General features: G+C 36.8%; 1 protein-coding gene across 1 annotated transcript in view; it reads right to left on the reverse strand.

Moving 5' to 3' along the window:
* Positions 1-9232: 9232 nt before the first annotated feature.
* The window catches only part of LOC130222043 (NACHT, LRR and PYD domains-containing protein 12-like), a 36356-nt gene continuing 24628 nt past the window's right edge, over positions 9233-20960 (reverse strand). The window contains 7 exon segments of the mRNA XM_056454664.1: positions 9233-9901; positions 9972-10018; positions 13728-13901; positions 17487-17660; positions 18265-20086; positions 20499-20594; positions 20597-20776. Coding sequence (XP_056310639.1) covers positions 9378-9901; positions 9972-10018; positions 13728-13901; positions 17487-17660; positions 18265-20086; positions 20499-20594; positions 20597-20756 — 2997 coding nt within the window. The 5' untranslated portion in view covers positions 20757-20776 and the 3' untranslated portion in view covers positions 9233-9377.

The following is a 20960-nucleotide window of genomic DNA, read 5'->3' on the forward strand; positions in this document are numbered from 1 at the left end:
AGCATATATATATATATATATATATATATATATATATATATATATATATATATATATATATATATATATATATATATTTTTTTTTTTAACTTGCTTTGAGTATCAGAGAGTAAACTACCCCCCCCCCCCCCCCCTCCCTCCTTTTTGGATAGTTAAAAATAGTGTTTGGGATATTTCATACGCTGCAAAACATTTGCAGGATGACACTGCGTGTCTGTAACAAAATATAAAACATTCAAAGTATATTACATTCAAAGCCAGTCAAGAGCTAAAATTTGCTGTCCATGTATGTGTACACTCAAGCCCTAGGAGGATAATGATGGTTTGTTCTGTAGACTATCGAAGAAAAACTATAGCTTAAAGGGGCTAATAATTGTGACCTTATAATGTTTTTTTGAAACAATTTAAAAGTGCTTTTATTCTAGCCAAAATAAAACAAATAGGACTTTCTCCAGAAGAAAAAATATTATCAAACATACTGTGAACATTTCCTTGCTCTGTTAAACATCATTTGGGAAATATTAAAAAAAAAAAAAAAAAAGAAAGAAAAAAAAATTAAAAGGGGGGCTAATAAATTCTGACTTCAACTGTAAACATATATATATATATATATATATATATATATATATATATATATATATATATATATATATATATATATATATATATCACCTCGTAAGGAGCTGAGCCATCCTAAAATGAAAATCCTAAAATTACCCATTAACAGACTTCATACTCTAGAGTCTAGCTTTTGGTGTTTCATTTTTCCCTTTAGTTGTTTTGTCAAATAAAACAGTCTAGTGTCCAAATGTATACTTAAACCCGTCTTTTAAATTATTCAATAATTATTCAATAAGAAGACCCTGTATTCATAGCATATCATATACTTTTTCATTTTCATTATCAAAAAAACAAAGCTATTACACTTTATTTGTTTGTGCTTTCCCAATTTCTCAAGACAAAAAATTACATGCTTCTTAACTTTTAGAATCCATTTTCATATGGATAAACCATGTCAATTGATCCGTTCCCATTCTTCTATTTTCCCCAGTGGGATGTTAATGCAAATGGCGGCCAATCCAAATGCGGTCAGTATGGAACTTCTAATTGTAGGGGTATTTTATAAAGTAATAAATGAGCATATACAACATTTTTTTGAATTTTGAGACTCTTTGAACTTACCAGCCATATATGAAGCAATATACAGGGGTTGGACAATGAAACGGAAAAGCCTGGTTTTAGACCACACTAATTTATTAGTATAGTGTTGGGAGATGTTCAACTTTACCTTCATGTTCATCAAACCACTCTATCACCAGTTTTGCTGTGTGTATTGGTGCATTATCGTCCTGTTACACGCCACTGCCTTCAGGATACAGTGTTTGAACCGTTGGGTGCACATGGTACTCCAGAATGGTTCGGTAGTCCATGGCAATGAAGCACCCATCTTAGATCTGGTTTAATTTTACTTTCGATTTCATGACTTGATCATGAATGTTTTGTCTATGTTTAGAGTTACATTTTATGCTGAATGAGCTAACATCAAGTCAGCCTAATATTGAAGAATTAAAAAAAAAAGTTTTGTGACAGTGTTTAAACTGTGTTTGAGGCTTTAAAGGGCACATAGTTTACCTCTTTTTTATGATTTAATAATATTATGGTTCTTCTGAGTGTGCAGTTTAGGTTCAGTTTAAAACACAATTCAGATTTTTTTATTATAATGTGTTAAATAGTGTCATGTTGGGGGCGTGTCCACAGTTCGCTGATTTATGGGTGTGTTGCTTCACATGTAAATTAGTTTCGGCTTCCCGCCCAATGTAACAAGGGGGCGGGGCCATGACCCGCTCTGTGTTTGCAACACAGACAGGCAGATTGAATGGAGGAGAGGATCAGCATTCAGTCGTACATGTATGACTCTGACACAGACCAAGCAGAGAGTACAAAATCATTTGTGTCTTTGTACAGTTTTACAACCAACTGTGTGCTAGTTTCAAGTGCCGAGCTTGTACACAGAAACTAATAACCACGCACACTGAAATAACTTTGACTGAGGCACCGGATGCGCCGCTCGAAGGCGCGACACGGCACACCAGACACTCTCTGTTGCGCGGCAGAGACATGAAGTGTCCCGAATCGTCGAGCCACGCATTTTTGAATTCTAAACATAGGTTATTGCAGCAGTCCGCGGCGCCCAGCCGTCGACTTGAGTGTACCCTGATAGAAACCTATGTTTAGAATTCTGAAACGCAAGCTAGTTACGATCACAGGGAGCTTCTGGGATCGCGAGAAATGCAAACGGCTGAAGTATAAGGTAGACTCAATGAGAAGTACACTTGTTTGCAAACCTACCTAAAGATACAACCAATAATTCCGATTAGAGCGATAATGTGGAGAATATTGCTCTTGTGTTGAGCCCAACGAGCCTTGCATCTAAAAATAGAGCAAGGGTGTTCCTTTAGTGATATCGCTTCGACTCACTCTGAAAATGGCGGACGTGAATCAACAAACTGAGGATATGATGACGCGCCTGTCAATCAATATTGGTGGGTGGGGGTACCACTCTCCTACGTCGGGTATCGGTCAATTTGACAACAGCTCCAATTGGTCCACCGTTTTTTATGTTGTTCAATTGAAAAAAAAGCACTGGGTGTGCTTATATCACCCCAATATGACGTCTATACACCATACATGCACATATGTCTGTCCAAACAGCTTGAAAAATTTTTTTTACCATAGGTGCCCTTTAAGCTTCAGGACAGACATTTAAATCACACTTACACATATAAAATATCTTCATAATTTCCACAAATAAGTGTAATGGTAGAAGTATTAAACTCACATGCAGAAGTACAGATGCTCTTGTGCAGCAGGAACACAATCTGAGCTCTTTGACTCTTTCGGTTAAACGTGTTTCTTTCCACTGGAGAAAGGAAGTATGACGTATCACCCACTGGTTATGCAAACTGTTAGCTCTTAAGTGAATGAATAATAAAGCCAAAAAATTTATAGTAATTAAAAAATGTTTTTACCCATTTTGTTTTGCTACGTGTTTAAAGAGCTGCAATATATACATGACAAGCATCAGTTAAATAAAAAACAGGAGAATATTAAGAACAACGTTAATCTGTTTTTGTCAGATTTGTGTTGTATCCAGGTTTGAATACATTTTTTATATTTTTATTAAATCGTGTAATTCCACATACTTCTAAAATTAATCGATATAACCTCAAAACATATTAGTGAGCATTTGGATAAGTGCATATTATTGTTGCTGTGTAACCTGTTTCAATTTCTCTAGAATGGCTCACCACATATGTGTGATTATACAGCTGCAGACGCTGCATTCTGCTGTCAGGTGACAGGAAACTACAGCAGGAAGAGATGAAAAATGATCACAGTGAATGTTGATCCTCCAGCTAAAAGGCATTGTATGGTTTTCAGAGACAGAGCATAAAAGCTTTTTTGAGTGGTTCTGTTAAGCACTGCATTCACAGTACAGCCCGTGAGACAAAGTTTGCTTGTAAAAAAACATTACATACTGAATATATACAATTTAATCTTGAGAGGTTCTCAAGATGTAATCCTTCATTTAATGGTCAGCTTTAAATCAGCTCAGGCACTTCTGGTGAACAGACATGCCTTTCTAAACTCGCTGCATTTAAGATCTGTGTTGTTCAAACCAATGATCTACACTGCCTGATTGAGACAAAAAAAACCCGAAATGTAGCACTTACTGCTTCCTCAAATGCTATTTGGATATCAGAGAGTTAGAATAGATTGTTTGATCTCAGTTGGTTAAATGGTAGATGACTAAATCTAGTGCCGTAGTGTTTTTAGCACGTATAGTGCCATGTCCTGCCATTTGAGCTATAGACTGATTTTACGCGGCTGCCATTTTTAAAAGTGAAATCGAGGCTGTGGTGGGAAGAAACCCGTAAGTATAACTTGAAGTCACATCGGAACATTGTGTACCTGGCTGTATATCTTATCAGCGAAGAGAAAGTCACACAAATTTATCATTTTACTGCTTTCCGAGTGACCCGAAGGTCTGTTCTGAATGAATGGTGAAAATAAAAAGGGATACTGGACTTCATTTTCAGTCAAGGGAAATGGCACTAGTTAGCTAACATTTTCTTTCCCAAACACGTTTTACATGATATTTATCAAACTCAAGTTAATGAACTGATTCTTTCACTATATTAGACTTGTCACGATACTGAATTTCGGTACTGAAAAAAATATAAGGCAAATAATTACTATAAACGAACATCTGACAAACAAACAAGTAAATCGTTAAACTGTTTGATTGATATAAATAGATCTGATATAAAATAAGCTGTAAGCATTCCTTACAGTGATGCCAGTATCACAGTTGTTTTAGCAGCTTTCTTATTCAGAGATGCACAGAAAGATTCAGAAACTTGCTTCAAATCAAAACAAAATGTGCTAAAACTGGGCATACAATTAATAACTTTACATTTATTAAGATAAGAGGCTGAAAAGAGTGAACAGTTTCAACACATCATCCACTTACTATAAACCTGACTCACAAATACAACAGTACATTCACTGTTGAAGTCAGAGATTTAATGTAAGCTGAAGAACAGCAGGACACTTCTGTCCAAAACTCCTTACAAATCTGTGCATTATTAAAAATTGTGTTAAATTTAGACATTAAAGAATTACATGAACAGTAGTTATGAAAAAAATATATTTATTAAGTTCTTTCATCTTACTATGTATATTGATAGCAGCGCAAATTTTAAAAGAAGAAAGAAAATGGTCACTGATGATCCATAGTCAAAGTCAGCACAATACCCAGGCCAGAGCGGCTCAGTGAATGTGGTCTGAACTGAGTGGATGACCCTCATTGTGTCTCTATAGATGTTGTAGAAGCTCAGAGTTCCTGCACTGTGATTCACAAACACTCCTATTCTCCTGCTGAGCAGCTTTACTGGGAGATCAGTGTGTGTTACTGTGTCTGAATGTGAAACTGGAGGGAGAGAAACTCAAACTCCAGGACTGAGCATTACATCCAAACACACACTCATTACCTCCTCCCTACCTCCTGATGCTCTTATATGACACTGATATACACACATAATCATCTCCACTGCAGTCAGTCTCCCAGTAACAGCGTCCACACACACTCTCTCTGCACAACACCTGAAGATAATTACCAAATCTGTCTGGATGATCAGGATACGGCTGTTTCTCTCTCACACACTTCACCTCTCTGTTCTCCTCAGACAGACTGAGAAGAGTGTGTGCTGTGTTTGGATCCAAAGTGAGAAAACAGGCCCCTGAACACAAGAAGACACACATTTCCTCACCTTAGAATTATAAGGTTCTATCTGACATTTTTGTCAAAATTGAGTTATTCTCATATTCTTATTAAATGACATCTTATTTACATTATATGATGTTTTTTTTATAAGTTGTTTACATTTTAAGACTTTTTATTTAAAAAGCAAAAACGATTTATCTACAAAGTTGAACTCTAGCTAGGCTCTATAAGGTTCTTTTTGGGAGCCAATCAGCATTTTTAATGCACAAGGACCAATCAGGATCAGCTTTCTTTGTTATTTCACTGGACTGCTCCATTGACAGCGGGAAACACCAGAAAGACAAAATCAGAGTCGACTAAATAATGCCACACCACTCAGAATTGAGATGTGTGTAAATGTGATGATTTAGAAGCATTTTTTGACATTGAGATGAAATGTTAAATTTGACATTGCTGAACAGAAACGAATATTAAAAAATTCTATATTAAATGTGAAATATTTTTATTTGTGTATATATGGAAAGTGAAACATTTTTCAGTGTTTATTAAAGACATTTGCTTATTGTCTGTTTTCTTTAAAAAGTCTTTAAATTTAATATTAAGTCTTGAAGGGCAAATACTTAATTTAATTCATGGGGCATATAATTGAATCAATATAATTCAATAATTCATATAAAGCATAACATTTTAATAATATCAATAATAAACATATTAATTAGATAAAATTAACATTGCACTGCACACTATATTGAGCACAGCCTTGTTTGCTTAATTTAAACAAGAAAAAAATATTCATTCTAAAACATGAAATAAATGTTAGAGAAAGCAAAAATGTAACTATCTCAAACATCAACATAATGTTACAACACCAATTTATATTTTTTTATTGTATTTCTTGAAAAGTAAAGCTGTGGTCTCACTAGAGTTTGAGCATGCGAAATTCTGTTGTGCGGCGCTGCGAAAAGGGGCAAGATTAAACAAGATGATTAGACATTAAAAAAGGAGAGCGATTGCTCCATGCTTTAAATTTCTGTCCAGAGAGGTCATGTTTTGATTCTCGATTGGTCTCACACACTCTAGTGATGCGATGTTGCAGGTCAGAGTTCACCTAGGGATGGCTGACGTGAAACTGACGTTTCGACACAGTATCGAGATCCCGACTCGCAAGTGTTTCGAAACTGCACCGAAGCATGATGTGAAACACCCAAGTCACGTGACTAAAGTGTTTCGAAACACCTGGTCACGTGACTAAAGCAATTTAAAGCATCGATCAGTTCAGAAGTGCTTTGAGACCTGGCGAATCTGCGTTTTTTTGTCTCATATAGCCTAGAGGAACGTGCTAGTGCATGTTGTCACTGAGCTTCAAATGCGTTTTGGGTTCGAAGCCCGACTTGTACAAATACTCCGAATTCATGATTTTATGTATTTTAATAATGTTACTGTTTTATGGTGTAGTCTAGATAGGATACAGCTGCTGATACGCCATCAATTTAGCATCATTTTTGTAACACTGTAAAACAATAATGAATATTTTACAGTACTGTGATGGTTGGGTTTAGGTTGTGGGTAGATGTTAATAAAATACAATGGGAAATTTATTGAATAATATAAATAATTCTTGTTAACTTCTGGCCACAACCATGTCTGATCAAGCAACAACCCTGTTTCATGACCAAAACAAGACATATTTATTCACAAAGTGTTTATTCGGATGTCAGACCAATGTTGAAACAAAACGATACAAGAACAAAGCATTTCATACTGATATTAAAGCATTTCAAAATAGCTTCATCAGTCTGGATTCAAACCCAATTTCCCCACATGATAGTTAGGAACCCTAACCGCTCCACTAAGTCACTTGCAGATCCTAGCTTACAAAGTGGGGTGTAATACCTCAATTTGCTCAACTGTTCTTTGCTGAAGCTATTTCAGTGCAATATATAAAAAATTACCACTAGGTGTCACCGTAGAGTGGGGTTTCGAAACGTCTCGAAGCTTTGACACATTTGCTCCGACTGTTTCAGTGTTTCCTGAAGCCTCGCTTTGCCCACCACTAAGTTCACCAAACTTGAACTTTGCACCGCAGCAACCTGTGAAACTTGGCGAATGAATGGAAGTCTATGGGGAGAAAAGCCCAGTGTGACCGCAGCTTGATGCTTTTGTGGTGATTCGCCACACCTGTTGTGAGATTAGGGGGTGTACCCCTAACTACTTTGAGGCATATAATACGCCGTTGCACTGAGCTTTAAACCATACGTCAGGTGGAAGCTTGGGTGACGTTGTTCAGGCGTGTCGTTTGGTCTGAGGAAAGGTAGGAGTTGTTTGCTAGTGTGCATTATTGTTAATGGTTGAGCTGCATTTGTTGAGGCTTTCTGTATTTCCAGTGTGGACCAGGAGACTGGAGAAATTGTGCATGTAACCAAGGGAGTGAGTAATTGCGTTAAGCTTCTAGTATTCACAAAGGTGTGTTCTTGCTATGTTTAACAGACTCCATTTCTTATATAGTGATGTATACTTAGAATGGAATGACATTAAGCTATTTTATTAACTAAACCTTCATTAAAACACTTATTACACACATTTCTGTTGCTTTATTCAAACAATAACTCTTTATTACTGTGAGTAAAAAAAGTACTACATTGTATAAAGGGTTAAAACAATATCGTTAACAGCAGGTACATAATTTAGCATCGGAAAAAAAACTGAAACTTTAATCAATCGGTTTATATTTAGGTAAACGCTTTAAAACAAACCTTTCTCCTGTCGAATCCCATTGCAAGAGCGGCGCAGCCTTATGACGTCACACGCCACGCCAAAATAAGTCTTTTTTTGTTTCGTTTTTTTTGCCAATTAATGTTGCAGTCATGACTTATTGATACATTTCTCTCTCGTTTTCCAATTTCTCACAAACATATATTCAGTATTTGGAGCTGATCAAAACCTTTACTCTAAACATTTTAAGATAATTTTGACAAAGTATTTTTAATCCACTAAGTCTAAGTGTTTAAAGCAGAAAATCTCAACATTCTAAACAAATAATCTGATGGGTATTTTGAGCTAAAACTAAACAGACACATTCTGGGGACACAAAAGACTTTTCTTAAATCTTGAAAAGGGGGTAAAATAGGTGCCCTTTAAATAAAAAGCACCCATTACTACTACATGATTTAGTTTCACTAGCTGGGTCATTATCACTATAAAGTGCCTTTGATGTCCCACAAGATTGAATCAGTCCTATATGAACATAATGCGCAATAATGAAACTCTGATGTTTTGATATAATTGGTTAAACTTTTATACACATGCAGGTAAAATTATAAGTGTTTTGAAATATGTTTTTGCCAAATTCTTTCATTGAATAGATGTGATTTTGTCATGTCCCACACACTGCTCAGACAACTTCAGTGAGTCTAAAAAGTAGGTAAATTAGTTCAAATTAAAAAGATTTTTTAAAATATTCTTATTATATTTAACAAGTTATTTGACAAAAAAAAGTCATTTTAATAACTTTGATTTTGTTTTCATAACATTATTAATCATTTTGCACGTGTCCATGAAATTGCTGTCCACCCTGTCATGATGTGGCCCCTTTAAGAAACCCTCTGATGTACTCATTGGCATCCCCGTGCCCATTTTGCTTTTCTTCAGAGGAGGTTTAATCATCTACTGTGCACAAAGTAAATGTTTCGTATTTTTCCTCATATTGTTTGAAAATGAATGTTGTCAAGCTTAACATGTCCACCCTGTCATAGTGAAATATTAATTTTTATAAAAACTTTCAGAAATGAAAAATATAGCTTTTAAACCGTGTACAAAGACCTTAAATAGGGAAACACTTTACAGCTGCAGGTAAAACCTGTGTTGAATGCTATCTTTAGCCAAAAATGTCCTCCTTGTCATTTGTCCATCCTGTTACAAATCTTTCTTTGACAGGGTGGACATATATGCATTGTTATTGAAACTTTATTTATTTATTGAATATTTTATTGTGAATTAGTGAATGGTTTTACATTACAACACTTATACACACACACACATGCTGCAGCTGACTGCTTCTGCAGAGGATGCTGGGTAAATCTCTCCTCAGTCTTTAGCACAGTTTCACTGATGATCCAGAATAAACCATAAACCCAGGCCAGAGCGGCTCAGTGAATGTGGTCTGGACTGAGTGGATGACCCTCATTGTGTCTCTATAGATGTTGTAGAAGATCAGAGTTCCTGCACTGTGATCCACAAACACTCCTATTCTCCTGCTGAGCGGCTTTACTGGGAGACCAGTGTGTATGTTATTGTGTTTGAATGTGAAACTGGAGGAATCACAGCGCAAACTCCAGGACTGAGCATTACATCCAAACACACACTCAACACCATTTCCATTCCTCCTGATGCTCTTATATAACACTGATATTTCCACAACACCTCCACTCCAGTCAATCTCCCAGTAACAGCGTCCACACACACTCTCTCTGCACAAAACCTGAGGATGAACATCAAATCGGTCTGGATGATCAGGATACGGCTGTTTCTCTCTCACACGCTTCACCTCTCTGTTCTCCTCAGACAGGATGAGTTCAGTGTTTGCTGTGTTTGGATCCAGTGTGAGAAGACAGGCATCTGAACACAAGAACACACAAATTTATAACCACAGCTGTGTGTGTGTGTGTGTGTGTGTGTGTAGTCCTACATTTGCATGGTCCTGCTGTAATCCTCGTCTCTCCTCCATGATCCAGACTGTAATCGCACACACATATTTAGTCAGTAAACAATCATCAGCTTATAACACACACACACACACACACACAGATCTCTTTGTCAGTGGGGTAAGATGGTCTTCCTTGTGTCTTGACATGTTCAGTGTGATTTATATTCTCCTTCTTCGTCCTGTTTCAGTTGTGGTCAGAGCTGTGACATGTTGATGAGGAAACAATACTTGAACCCAACACTTGAACCTGCACACCCCTCTGTAAATGTGCAGCTGCGCCCCCTTGTATGCTTATGACAAGAGCTGTTGCCTATTTCTGCTTTATAAAGCGTATAGTTAGAACTATAGTAGCCTTCTTACCTATTGTAAACCACTCTGGCCTCGAACCATTTACTGGAATCTTCTAGAAATTCGTTTTTCAGCAACACTTTATAATAACGACACACTATTAACCATTTATTAAGCATTAGCATGTAGTGAATTCCTTATTTATTAAGCATTAGCATATAGTTATTTTATTATCTATTAATCTTTAACTCTACATTAATAGATGACACAGTTGTGCTCCTTTTGTGTTCAGCCTTAAGGTGCGGTCACACTTGACTTTTCCTCCCATAGACTTCCATTCAAACGCACGCGAATGCGTCAGACCGGAAACGCAGGGTCATGCGTCAAGTTTTGCATGTTGCTGCGGTGCAAAGTTCAAGCTTGGTGAACTCTGACCTGCGAAATCGCATCACTTGACTGCGTGAGATCAATCGAGGATCAAAACATGACCTCTCTGGACAGAAATTTAAAACATGGAGCAATCGCTGGCTTTTTAAATGTCTAATTATCTTGTTTAATCCCGCCCCTTTTCGCAGCGCAGTACGACAGAATTTCGCACACACAAAGCCCGGTGTGACCGTAGCTTGAGTTTGTATTTTCTCTCCCACACTTTGTTTACGTTTGGTTGTTCAGTTAATAAAACCCCTAGACCGATCCGTTTGTGTTCTTCCTTATTTAATGTTGTGACCATCCTCGTAACAATGATAAACCGCTGTGAGTTTCGTTATAATCAATATGAATAATCAGATCAAGCTGAATACAATCTTACATCAACAACACATGACAAGCAACGCGTTGATAAGAACAAATCATCATATTAGATAACAAACAACCCAACTAGTTGTTTAGCACATGTGCAATGCTGCTGTTATGTTTACACATGTAATATTTGTCCCGAGGCGATTTAAAGCAAAATACACAATGACACTCAATCAAACATATCTACAATGATAAGGAACATGGTTACTTACTGAGATATTAACGCACAGCAATACCACATGAAGAAAGGACGGAAGGAATAAACAACGTGAGGAAAGCTCTATTATAGTGCACTGGGCAAGTATGAACAAGTTCCGCCCACGCATGTGCGAGGCAGACAGTTCTGTACAATTACGTAATTTATCGGCTTAAAGACAACGGACTAATTTAGACATCGGATCGATAAAATAAAAGACAAAATAGTAAAATAAACTACCCCGAGGGGGAAAACACTAACAAAATAGATAAACAAACAAACAAAACAAACTAGACTGGGCAGGCTGGCAGGGTTTAGGACTAGAACACATCAGGACAAGGCAACATACGACGACGAACTGGCACAGGACAGCAGTCATGAGGGGAATATAAGCAGAAGTAAATTAACACACAAACAGGTGAACATAATAAACTAATAATGGGTTAACAAGGAGGGTGGGACTAGACAATAGACAGGAGAGCACTTGACACAAAGAGACAACACAAGCCATGTGCTCACATAAAACGAGACTAGAACACGCAGCCAATGAGAGAACTCATTAACCACATGTTCATATGTCATGACAAGACAAGCACAACACAACAAAAGCACGCGACCACAATGTAAACGCAGAGCCACGTGCTTAGACAACACCAACATAAACAGTCGCAGGACACGAGCACACGAAAACACCTTACCGTGCGCTCACACATAAGCAACGCACATGTTTCATCTCAACACCAACCGAAACCAAAATCAAACCAGACTGAGACACTGAGAATGAAACAGCGCGATGCCGACAGAACAGAATAAAACACAAACACGAGTACAAGAGCGCGTGTCATCAAGCGGTAGCGCGCACTCATGACGGCGTGCACACAGAGACACACACAACGACAGAAAACAAGAGCTTGACCCGAGTAAACTCGAGCCGAGCACAACAGGACAGGACAACACAGAGCCAGTGTCCAGACTCTGCCACCAAAATAAGAATTTACAAGACCAGAGTGGCAGAACCCTGACACAACTATACTGTATGCGCTTAATTGTTACAGAAATAATTATAAATAACCTAATATTTTTATAAGTTAGGTCATAAATAAGAAGTGCAAATGAATATGAATGCATGTTTTTTTGGCTTTTCATGCTATATAAATAGTGTGATTACCACAACTAATTATAGCAACCAAAATAACAACTAATTTTAAAACAAGAAGTTGAAGAGCCCAACTAAAGCAGATGCTGACCTCCATCATGGTGACTTCAAATGAACAACAGAAATTTCATGAAGAACTTTTGTTCACGTGACAAAAGTCAAAAATAAGTGAAGCTCCTGATGTTTGTGGAGTTGTGAGATTTTGAGAATTATTATTGCGTAATTATTTTTATTTTCATTAATTGTTATTTTATTTAGAGTTTTATTCTCAGTTAATTTCATCTTTGGTTTTGGCTGTGTTTTGTGTTTTTCTTTCCTTGAGTGATTCTGCTGTTAACAGTTGTTCATCAATAATTCTTAATCCACCTTTAATTAGACACTTAATTATCTCATTAACTTCATCACTGTGTTCAACCCTCTGTAGTGAGGACACTAGTGAGGAGTTTGCTGAGGTGGTTGTGAGGGGTTAAATATGTGAAATGTATTTTTAACAGAAATATTCTGTAAACTGAATTTATGAATGTAAAATGTTAAAAACAGTAGTTTACTGGCAACCACAGCTGCTGCTATAAATATACACCAGATTATTCGCTATCTGTCTTGATGTAACAGGGTTAAAATAACGTTTAATTGTCTTTCACCAAAAAGTGTTCTTTTGTTTATTTTGTGGTTGTTGGGAGACCTCTTGTGGCAACAGTGTGTACTTGGTTCTTTCACCTTTCACCTGCAAAGCAGAAGCTTTCACCTACAGCAGAAATGGTTGCTGAATGCAGTGAGGCGGTAGGTAAAATGTGCTCCAGCGAAAATGTGACAAATTCTGTATTGTAACACATGTTAATAACACATACAAGCCCAAAATGAACATTAAGTGAAGTTTTATATCAATCTATCAAGTGGTTGCCGTGTGTGACCAACTTTGTGTGGTTTAATTTGCTCATGTTATGTGTAGCTGGAAAGATACAATTATTATGAGCAGGGGTGAATTCTTACTTTTTGTTTGGTTTTTTTAGATGCATGTTTAAATGCATACTGTTGCCAGAGGATATACATTCTTGTTACAGGTATGTTGAACTTTTGTATATAAATAATGTTTTGTTAAAATGACTTTATGTGGCAACACAGCAGAAATGGTTGCTGAACGCAGAAAGGCGATGCATGCTTAAATGCATACTGTTGCCAGTGGATATATATTTCTATATAAAACAGTTCTTTGTGTCTGTGATTTGTGTGTCATCTGGAAGAGAAGAGTTACATCGATGCAGAAATCACCAAAACAAAAACATGTATATGCTCCACATACTTGAGTTTGTCCAGTGTGTAGTTTGGATCCTCCAGTTGTTCAGAGAGCAGCTTGACTCCTGAATCTCCTGGATGATTGTAGCTCAGATCCAGCTCTCTCAGGTGTGAGGGGTTTGAACTCAGAGCTGAAGACAGAAAACCACAGCCTTCCTCTGTCACCATACAGCCAGACAATCTACAAAAACACACACAAACAGTCATAAGCGGAGGGATAACAAACTCCAGGGTAAGGCTAATATATGCGCTGCCCTTTAATGCATTTAAAAAGATTTTGCGACCGTCCAAGAAGAGGTTTTAACAAAAGCACCGCCTATCAATAAATATCTAAAATATTCAACATGCACAATAAATTAGTTTATTATCTAACCCACTGATCTACACTACCGGTCAAAAGTTTGGGGTCTTTATTTATTTTTTATTATCATTACTTTTATTTAAAAATCAAATTAAAATTATTCTGTTCATCAAGACAGCATTTATTAAATATTTAAAAGTTGTTAAATATTTATTTATTACTTACTGTATGCAGTTTCAAATGAAATTATTACTCCTTGTTGCTTTTATTTCTATTACCAATAATAATCGTAATAATAATTAATATTAGAGAGGACGCAGCCCTTACAATTCTTCCGCCCTAGGCGGCCACCTAGGTCGCCTCTGGACACGGTGGCCCTGAGAATACGAAATCATTCTCTTTTTCACGAGGCCAATCGAAAACCAGACTTGTAATTCAGCAATAAATATTTGACCTTTAAAATGTAACACTCCAAACGATTGCCTAAACAAGATTACTACAGGCTAGACTACGCTACAATGAAACTACCAATTTCATTTAACACGTTAAACCAGTGTAATATATTATTATACCCCTCTCGTAATACTTATTTGTCATTTTATTACTTATGTCATTGACCAGCAAATCAGAATAGTCCGCTGGCCAGCAATTTTGGTTTGGTTTTCAGAGCAGCTGCGAACTCCATTTTTAAAAAGCCGCGCATCAGTGCAACGTGTGGGGTTAGACAGTTCCATTTCTGTGCAGAGGGGACTTTAAATTTGATTAACAAACTTACATTAGCTAAAGTGTTGTGTTAATCATCAACATTACATTACATTCATATTACGCCTTACACCGGTTACATGTTATCAATGCATTTTTTTTCTTTGCTGCTATCTCCGTGGTCTTCCCCAGCCTTACACACGCTCCGCCTATGCAAACAGTCCACGTCACATTAGTTTGACAGCCAATGTCACTAACACACAGTCACCTGTGCAGAAGCTGATATTTGCTCTAGTTTTAGTCACAAAAGCAAATACGGAAACACTTTACTTGAAGGGGTGTTCATAAGACTGTCATGACACCTTTATAATTATGTTGTGATATGAATATGGATGAGATGTTATGAATGCTTAAGACAATTGTCATTAAGTCTCATTAGCTCAGTTATGCCATTATAAATACAGAGATGACATTGTTTGCTGTCTGTGTTGTGTAACTTGACATTGCCAAGCCAACTTCATAAATCTGTCATAAACATAATTGTCATGAGGTCATTAGAATTGTGTCATGAATTGTTTTATGATCATTTCTTTTAGTGGAAAAAATCAAATTTGTCATTAAAATTTCACAATAAAACTGTCAGTTTGCTTTCAAATAAATGTAAAACAGCATCATGAATGTTTAATGACATTAATTACATTATAATGACGCTGTTATAAAATTCATGACACAATTATAATGTCCACTAGAGAATAATGTTTATGGCCACATATTTACATTGAGTGATCAAACAGGTGCAGAAGTTTCTGTACTGGCTCTGCTACCTGACCCTCTAGTGCAGTGGTTCTCAAACGGTGGGCACGAGTAGGCTACAGGATGGGAGGAAAAGAACGGAAAAAAAACAATGTGCAAATTTGTGATCTTTGTTCGGATTCATCGGATCTATTTTCGCTGCTAAAATAGACCAAAACAGTCATTATTTCATCAAAAATATATAATATAATTAAACATTTTTTTATACAATATATAAAATATACCGGGATTCCGAAGCGGTGATTTGACTGACATGAAAAGTGACCAATCACAGTTGACCTTGTCTAGTTTTGCGTGAAACGTAAGGGTGGGAACAAAGGCCTGTCTGTGTTACAGTGTCAGAAAATAACAACTTATAAACAAATGTTTTATTGGATTAATGCTTTTCGGATGTTTTCACAATAGAGATGTCTATGTTATTAGCAAGAGTAATTAAACCGCGGACATACTTCCTGCCATTTTGACGATCTACACGTTTCGCTCTCTTTTCTCCGACGGCAAATTTACTCGCCTCTAACCTGTCACGCTTCTGAAGCCTGGTTTAATACAGTCTGAATGTCGGCATAGGAATGCGGGTATTGCGTAACTATTAATTACTGCAAATGTCGCGAGTGCTTTATTTTAACACGAGAGCGCAGTCATGTATGTTAATTGTTAAAACTGGATATGCGAGGTCTTGAATAGGCTTTTTCAAATGAACTGCAAGTGCTCTCTCATCATCGCGTGTGTGTTCTCAGACTGTATACAATCGCGATCGCTTAGAAGTAGAAATTATTTATCTTTGCTCCTTGACTAAACTTAAAACTAAACTTTAAAAACTATCAAGAATTTAAAATTAGATTGATGCATGGCCAATGACAATGCTAACGAACTTATTTGGCTGTATTATGAAGTGAAACTTAGCCTAGCAGAACTTTTAGCAAAGGTGGAAATTTTTTATTTCTTCACGACAAAATAAATATGCTAGAAATGTTTCTGGATGAGGTATATGTGTGATTTATACATAATAGCGGTATTCTGCTCTGTCTGAAAGCATCACTAAATTGTGCAGGTATTACAGGTCAAACAATCTGTTGTTACATTTATCAAAATAAACAATAAGGCTCTTAAAACACTGCTTTGAAAAATGTAGTGTTGTCATGTTTTAAATACCTCAAGTGAAACAAATTCATTTGTTTTATTATTTTATTACTGAGTGTTCTTGTCTTTTTTGTAAATTATTTTAGTTTAAGATCAAGTGTAAAATAAAATATTGTATAGACAACATTAAGCAACTAATAAAAACAGTGTAAAATATGTAAATAAAACCCTAAATTAAAATCTCATAACATAATAAAATAAATAATATATAAATAAATACTGGGGCCACAACTGCAATAAACCGGCTTTTTTTTGGAGGGGGGGGGGGGGGGTGCAGCTTGCAAAAGGTTGAGAACCCCTACTCTAATGTATTCATGTGACTAGTATTGTTGTGTTAATGTTGCTTTCCTGTTTGACAACCAGACAATGAGATGAAATGAATCAGGGGGAAGGAATTACAGGTCAAAGCTGTTTTAAAATGCCCAAACTTACAATAGAACTTTGTTTGGGCCAGATTTCGTTTAAAATGATGACTTTTCGGTTTATAGTTTGATTATTTGAAGTGAGTGCACAAAACAGCTCTTTTAAGACATGCTGCAAAAATCCCAGAGAAGATGAATCAATGATGTTATGAGCTGAAATTTCACAGACACTTGAGATCAATATTATATCTGGTAAAAACAGGTGCCCTTTAAAACCAAGACTTTTCTCATATTTGACATCACTTCACACTTGAAAATAAAATACATGGCAAAAATAAAATACATGGCAGCATTTTTTTTCTCATGTCATCATTCTTTGTGGTATTTTCAATGTAAAAGTAAAATGTGGCAGCATTTATTTTAGAGAAACTGTCTTTTTTTATTTTACCTCAGTGTCTCCAGTTTACAGTGTTGACTCTTCAGTCCATCAGAGAGAAGCTTCACTCCTGAATCCTGCAGGTCATTGTTACTCAGGTCCAGTTCTCTCAGGACACAGTTTGAGGATTGTAGAGCTGAAGACAAACTCTCACAGCACCGAACAGTGAGATTACAGCCCTGTAGCCTGTGTAGAAGAAAAACAGAAATAATGAATTAATAACAGAAATAATTTTGTGTTTATCTAGCTGGGGTAATCCAGAGCAGAAACAAAAACAATTAAATGTTGTCTTTTAATTTGAGCAAAGGTAAAAACAATATATGGACTATGTAAATACTGAATTTAAGGGAGAATCCAAGGCTGTAAAATAAACATAAAAGTTTTCTTTAGTTAACAATTCACAATTTTGTGTGATAATTAATAATTAGTTATTATTCAAAACTTAAAATCAATATTTTATATCCCTTTTTCAAGCTCATGTTAACGTATTAGAGCTGTCAGTTTTGAAATGCACACTATCTATATTTCACAGTTCAATGTGTTTACAGAAATGAGAGATTATATTATTGTATTGTGTAAAAATAGTCAAAGCATTGAAAAGAAAGTCTAAAAATGGAGTAAACATAAGGAGAACAGATATTGTATACAGCAGGAGATCAGTAATACATATTTGATGTGAAAGCACAAATAGTCTGTGCTGTTTCTGCCCTGCATGCATATAACTTATGGGTTGCAGATGTGTTGCAAATCGATGTGTGAAATGAGCATAAGTGTAGACATAAACTCTTACAGTGCTCTACTAGTGTTTTTGACCACTGGTATCAGCCTCATCAGTGCTTCATCAGACCTTCTGTATTTCTGCAGTTCAAACTTCTCTTGAGTCTCTTCTGACATCAGGAGCACGAACATCAGACCCGACCACTGAGCAGAGGACAGATCCTGTGCTGTAAGATTTCCTGAGCTCAGACTCTTCTGGAGTTCCTCCACAAAGTCATCCTTCAGTTCATTCAGACAGTGGAAGAGGTTGATGGTCCTCTCTGCTGATTTCGTCTTCTCTATTTTCTTTTTAATATAGTCAGTCGTGTCTTTGATCTTGTCAGTTTTAAGCATCAGTCCTGGCAGGAGCTGCTTCAGGTTACTCTGATTAGACTCCAGTGAGAGACCCAGCAGGAACCGGAGGAAAAGGTCCAGGTGTCCGTTCTTGCTTTGTAAAGTCTTCTTGACTGCATCCTTATGAAGTTGAAACAGGGTCTTTGTAGACAGTTTCCGTGTCAGTTCATTTTTCCTGGAATCAAGAAATGGATTTGCTTTCTTGTCTTTGTAAGTGAAAAACACATAGAGAGCAGCAATGAACTCCTGAACGCTGAGATGTACAAAACTGTAAACCTGTTCCCCTGAAAAGGGGTTTTCCTCCTGAAACATTCGAGTACATAATCCAGAGAACACAGACCCTTCCTTGACATCTAGGCCACACTTCTCCAGATCTGTTTTGTAGAATATCAGTTGTCCTTCCTCCAGCTGTTTAAAGGCCAGTTCCCCAAGCTTCAGAACAATGTCATCAAAAGACCTGGCATTGGCTTCAGGTTCAGAATCATTGCTGTATTTTTCTTTCATCTGTTGCTTTTGAGACAGTAAGAAGTTGATGTACATCTCTGTGAGAGTTGTGGGTGTTTTTTCATTGCTCTTTTGACCCAGCAAACGCTGAAGAACAGTGAGAGAGATCCAGCAGAAGACGGGGATGTGGCACATAATATACAGACTCCTAGATTTCTTGATGTGGCCGATGATGTTTCCAGCAACCCCAGGACTGCTGTTTTTGATGAAGTACTGCTCCTTCTGCTCATCATTGAATCCTCGCACCTCTGTCACCTGATCAATGTAGTTTTGGGGTATCAGACTAGCTGCTGCTGGTCTGGATGTAATCCAGATGAGGGAAGAGCGTAGCAGCTGTCTCTTTAAGAGATGTGTTATTATCTCACTCACTGTCATTTCCTTATCAACATCTGTAAATCCATCATCCTCCTTAAAGTTCAATTGAAAGCGGTATTCATCCAGTCCATCAAAGATAAACATGACCTTACCTTGTTCTTCAGGAAGAGAGATCAGTCCTCCAGGTCTACTAAAGAAGTACTTGTTAAGCAGACCTATGAGACTGTACTTTTCTTCTTTAATCAGATTCAGTCTACGGAACGGCAGTGGAAATATGAAGAGTATTTCCTGATTGTCTTTTCCTTCAGCCCAGTCAAGGATGAATTTGTTGACAGACACAGTCTTTCCCACTCCTGCGATCCCCAGTGTCAGGACTCTTCTGTTTTTTCGATCTTTGTCAGGCTGAACTTTAAACATGTCATTACACTTGATTGGTTTATCCTTGGCTGTCTGTTGGTTGTGTTTTAACTGCATCTGTATCACCTCATGGTCATTCTCTCTTCCTCCAATCTCGTTCTCCACCACATATAGATCAGTGTAAATATCATCCAGGCACTTCTGACAACCCGTCTGTGAATTACCAATTAATATCTGCTCATATTCCTCCTTTAATTTGTCCTTTAGTTCATGGCTGGTGTTTGTGTAATCAAGAGGAGAAGATTTACAGTTCTCTGGAGCTGCACCTTTAAAAGAGAGAGGGAAAAGTTGTAAAACATGATTATGTCCTGTGCTTCCCTTTATGAAAAAGAACAATTGCAATTTAACAATTTAAACAAATTTAGATGAAAGAAGACAAACAATATATTCACATTCAGCACAACCAGACATGCAGCTTCCTGAAGCCCACAAATGTTGATAATGTGAAATTCAGGCACCCAACTACATGCATTAGCATTATGATTGACAATCACTGTTGTCCATAGCAATGCTGAATTTGACTGTTTATCTGGTTAAATAGCTGTGCAATACATGTTATGACAATACATCTGACTCAAAAACCATTGCTAGGACAGGGTTTTAACATGAAATATTTGAACTGATAAAAACATGTCAAATGATCACATTTGTAAAGTTTGACAAGGAATTAAACAATACCTTGCTTATGTGTATTCTCCATCTGATCAGCCAAGTCATTCTGCTTTATTTTTCTTAGTGTGTCCACTGTGATCTTCACAGCTCTTTCTGGTCCAAACATGACACCATCTTATCCACTGTCTTCCGCCTGTCTGCATTCTCCATTTCAGCTTTTGAAAAATCTCTATGGTCATTTGTTAAATACCACTGAAAGTCCTTTAGTTCATCTTCTACCAGTTCATCCAGTGAGTTCTTGAGCAGCTGTTTAACATTCGCCATGGTGCTTCATCCATTCACAGCTACAGGACAAGAGCAACATCTGAATTAGTTTCACAATTAACATATGGACCTAAGCATTTATTTATTATTTGAATAATGAAAATGACCTGTGAGTAGAAACTTGACATTTCACAAAGCTGTGTTTTGAAAATTGATTGTCGCTATTTTAAGCTGTACTTACTAACCAGGAATAATATAGATGTT

This window comes from Danio aesculapii, chromosome 4, assembly GCF_903798145.1.
Source record: "Danio aesculapii chromosome 4, fDanAes4.1, whole genome shotgun sequence".
Taxonomy (NCBI): Eukaryota; Metazoa; Chordata; class Actinopteri; order Cypriniformes; family Danionidae; genus Danio; species Danio aesculapii.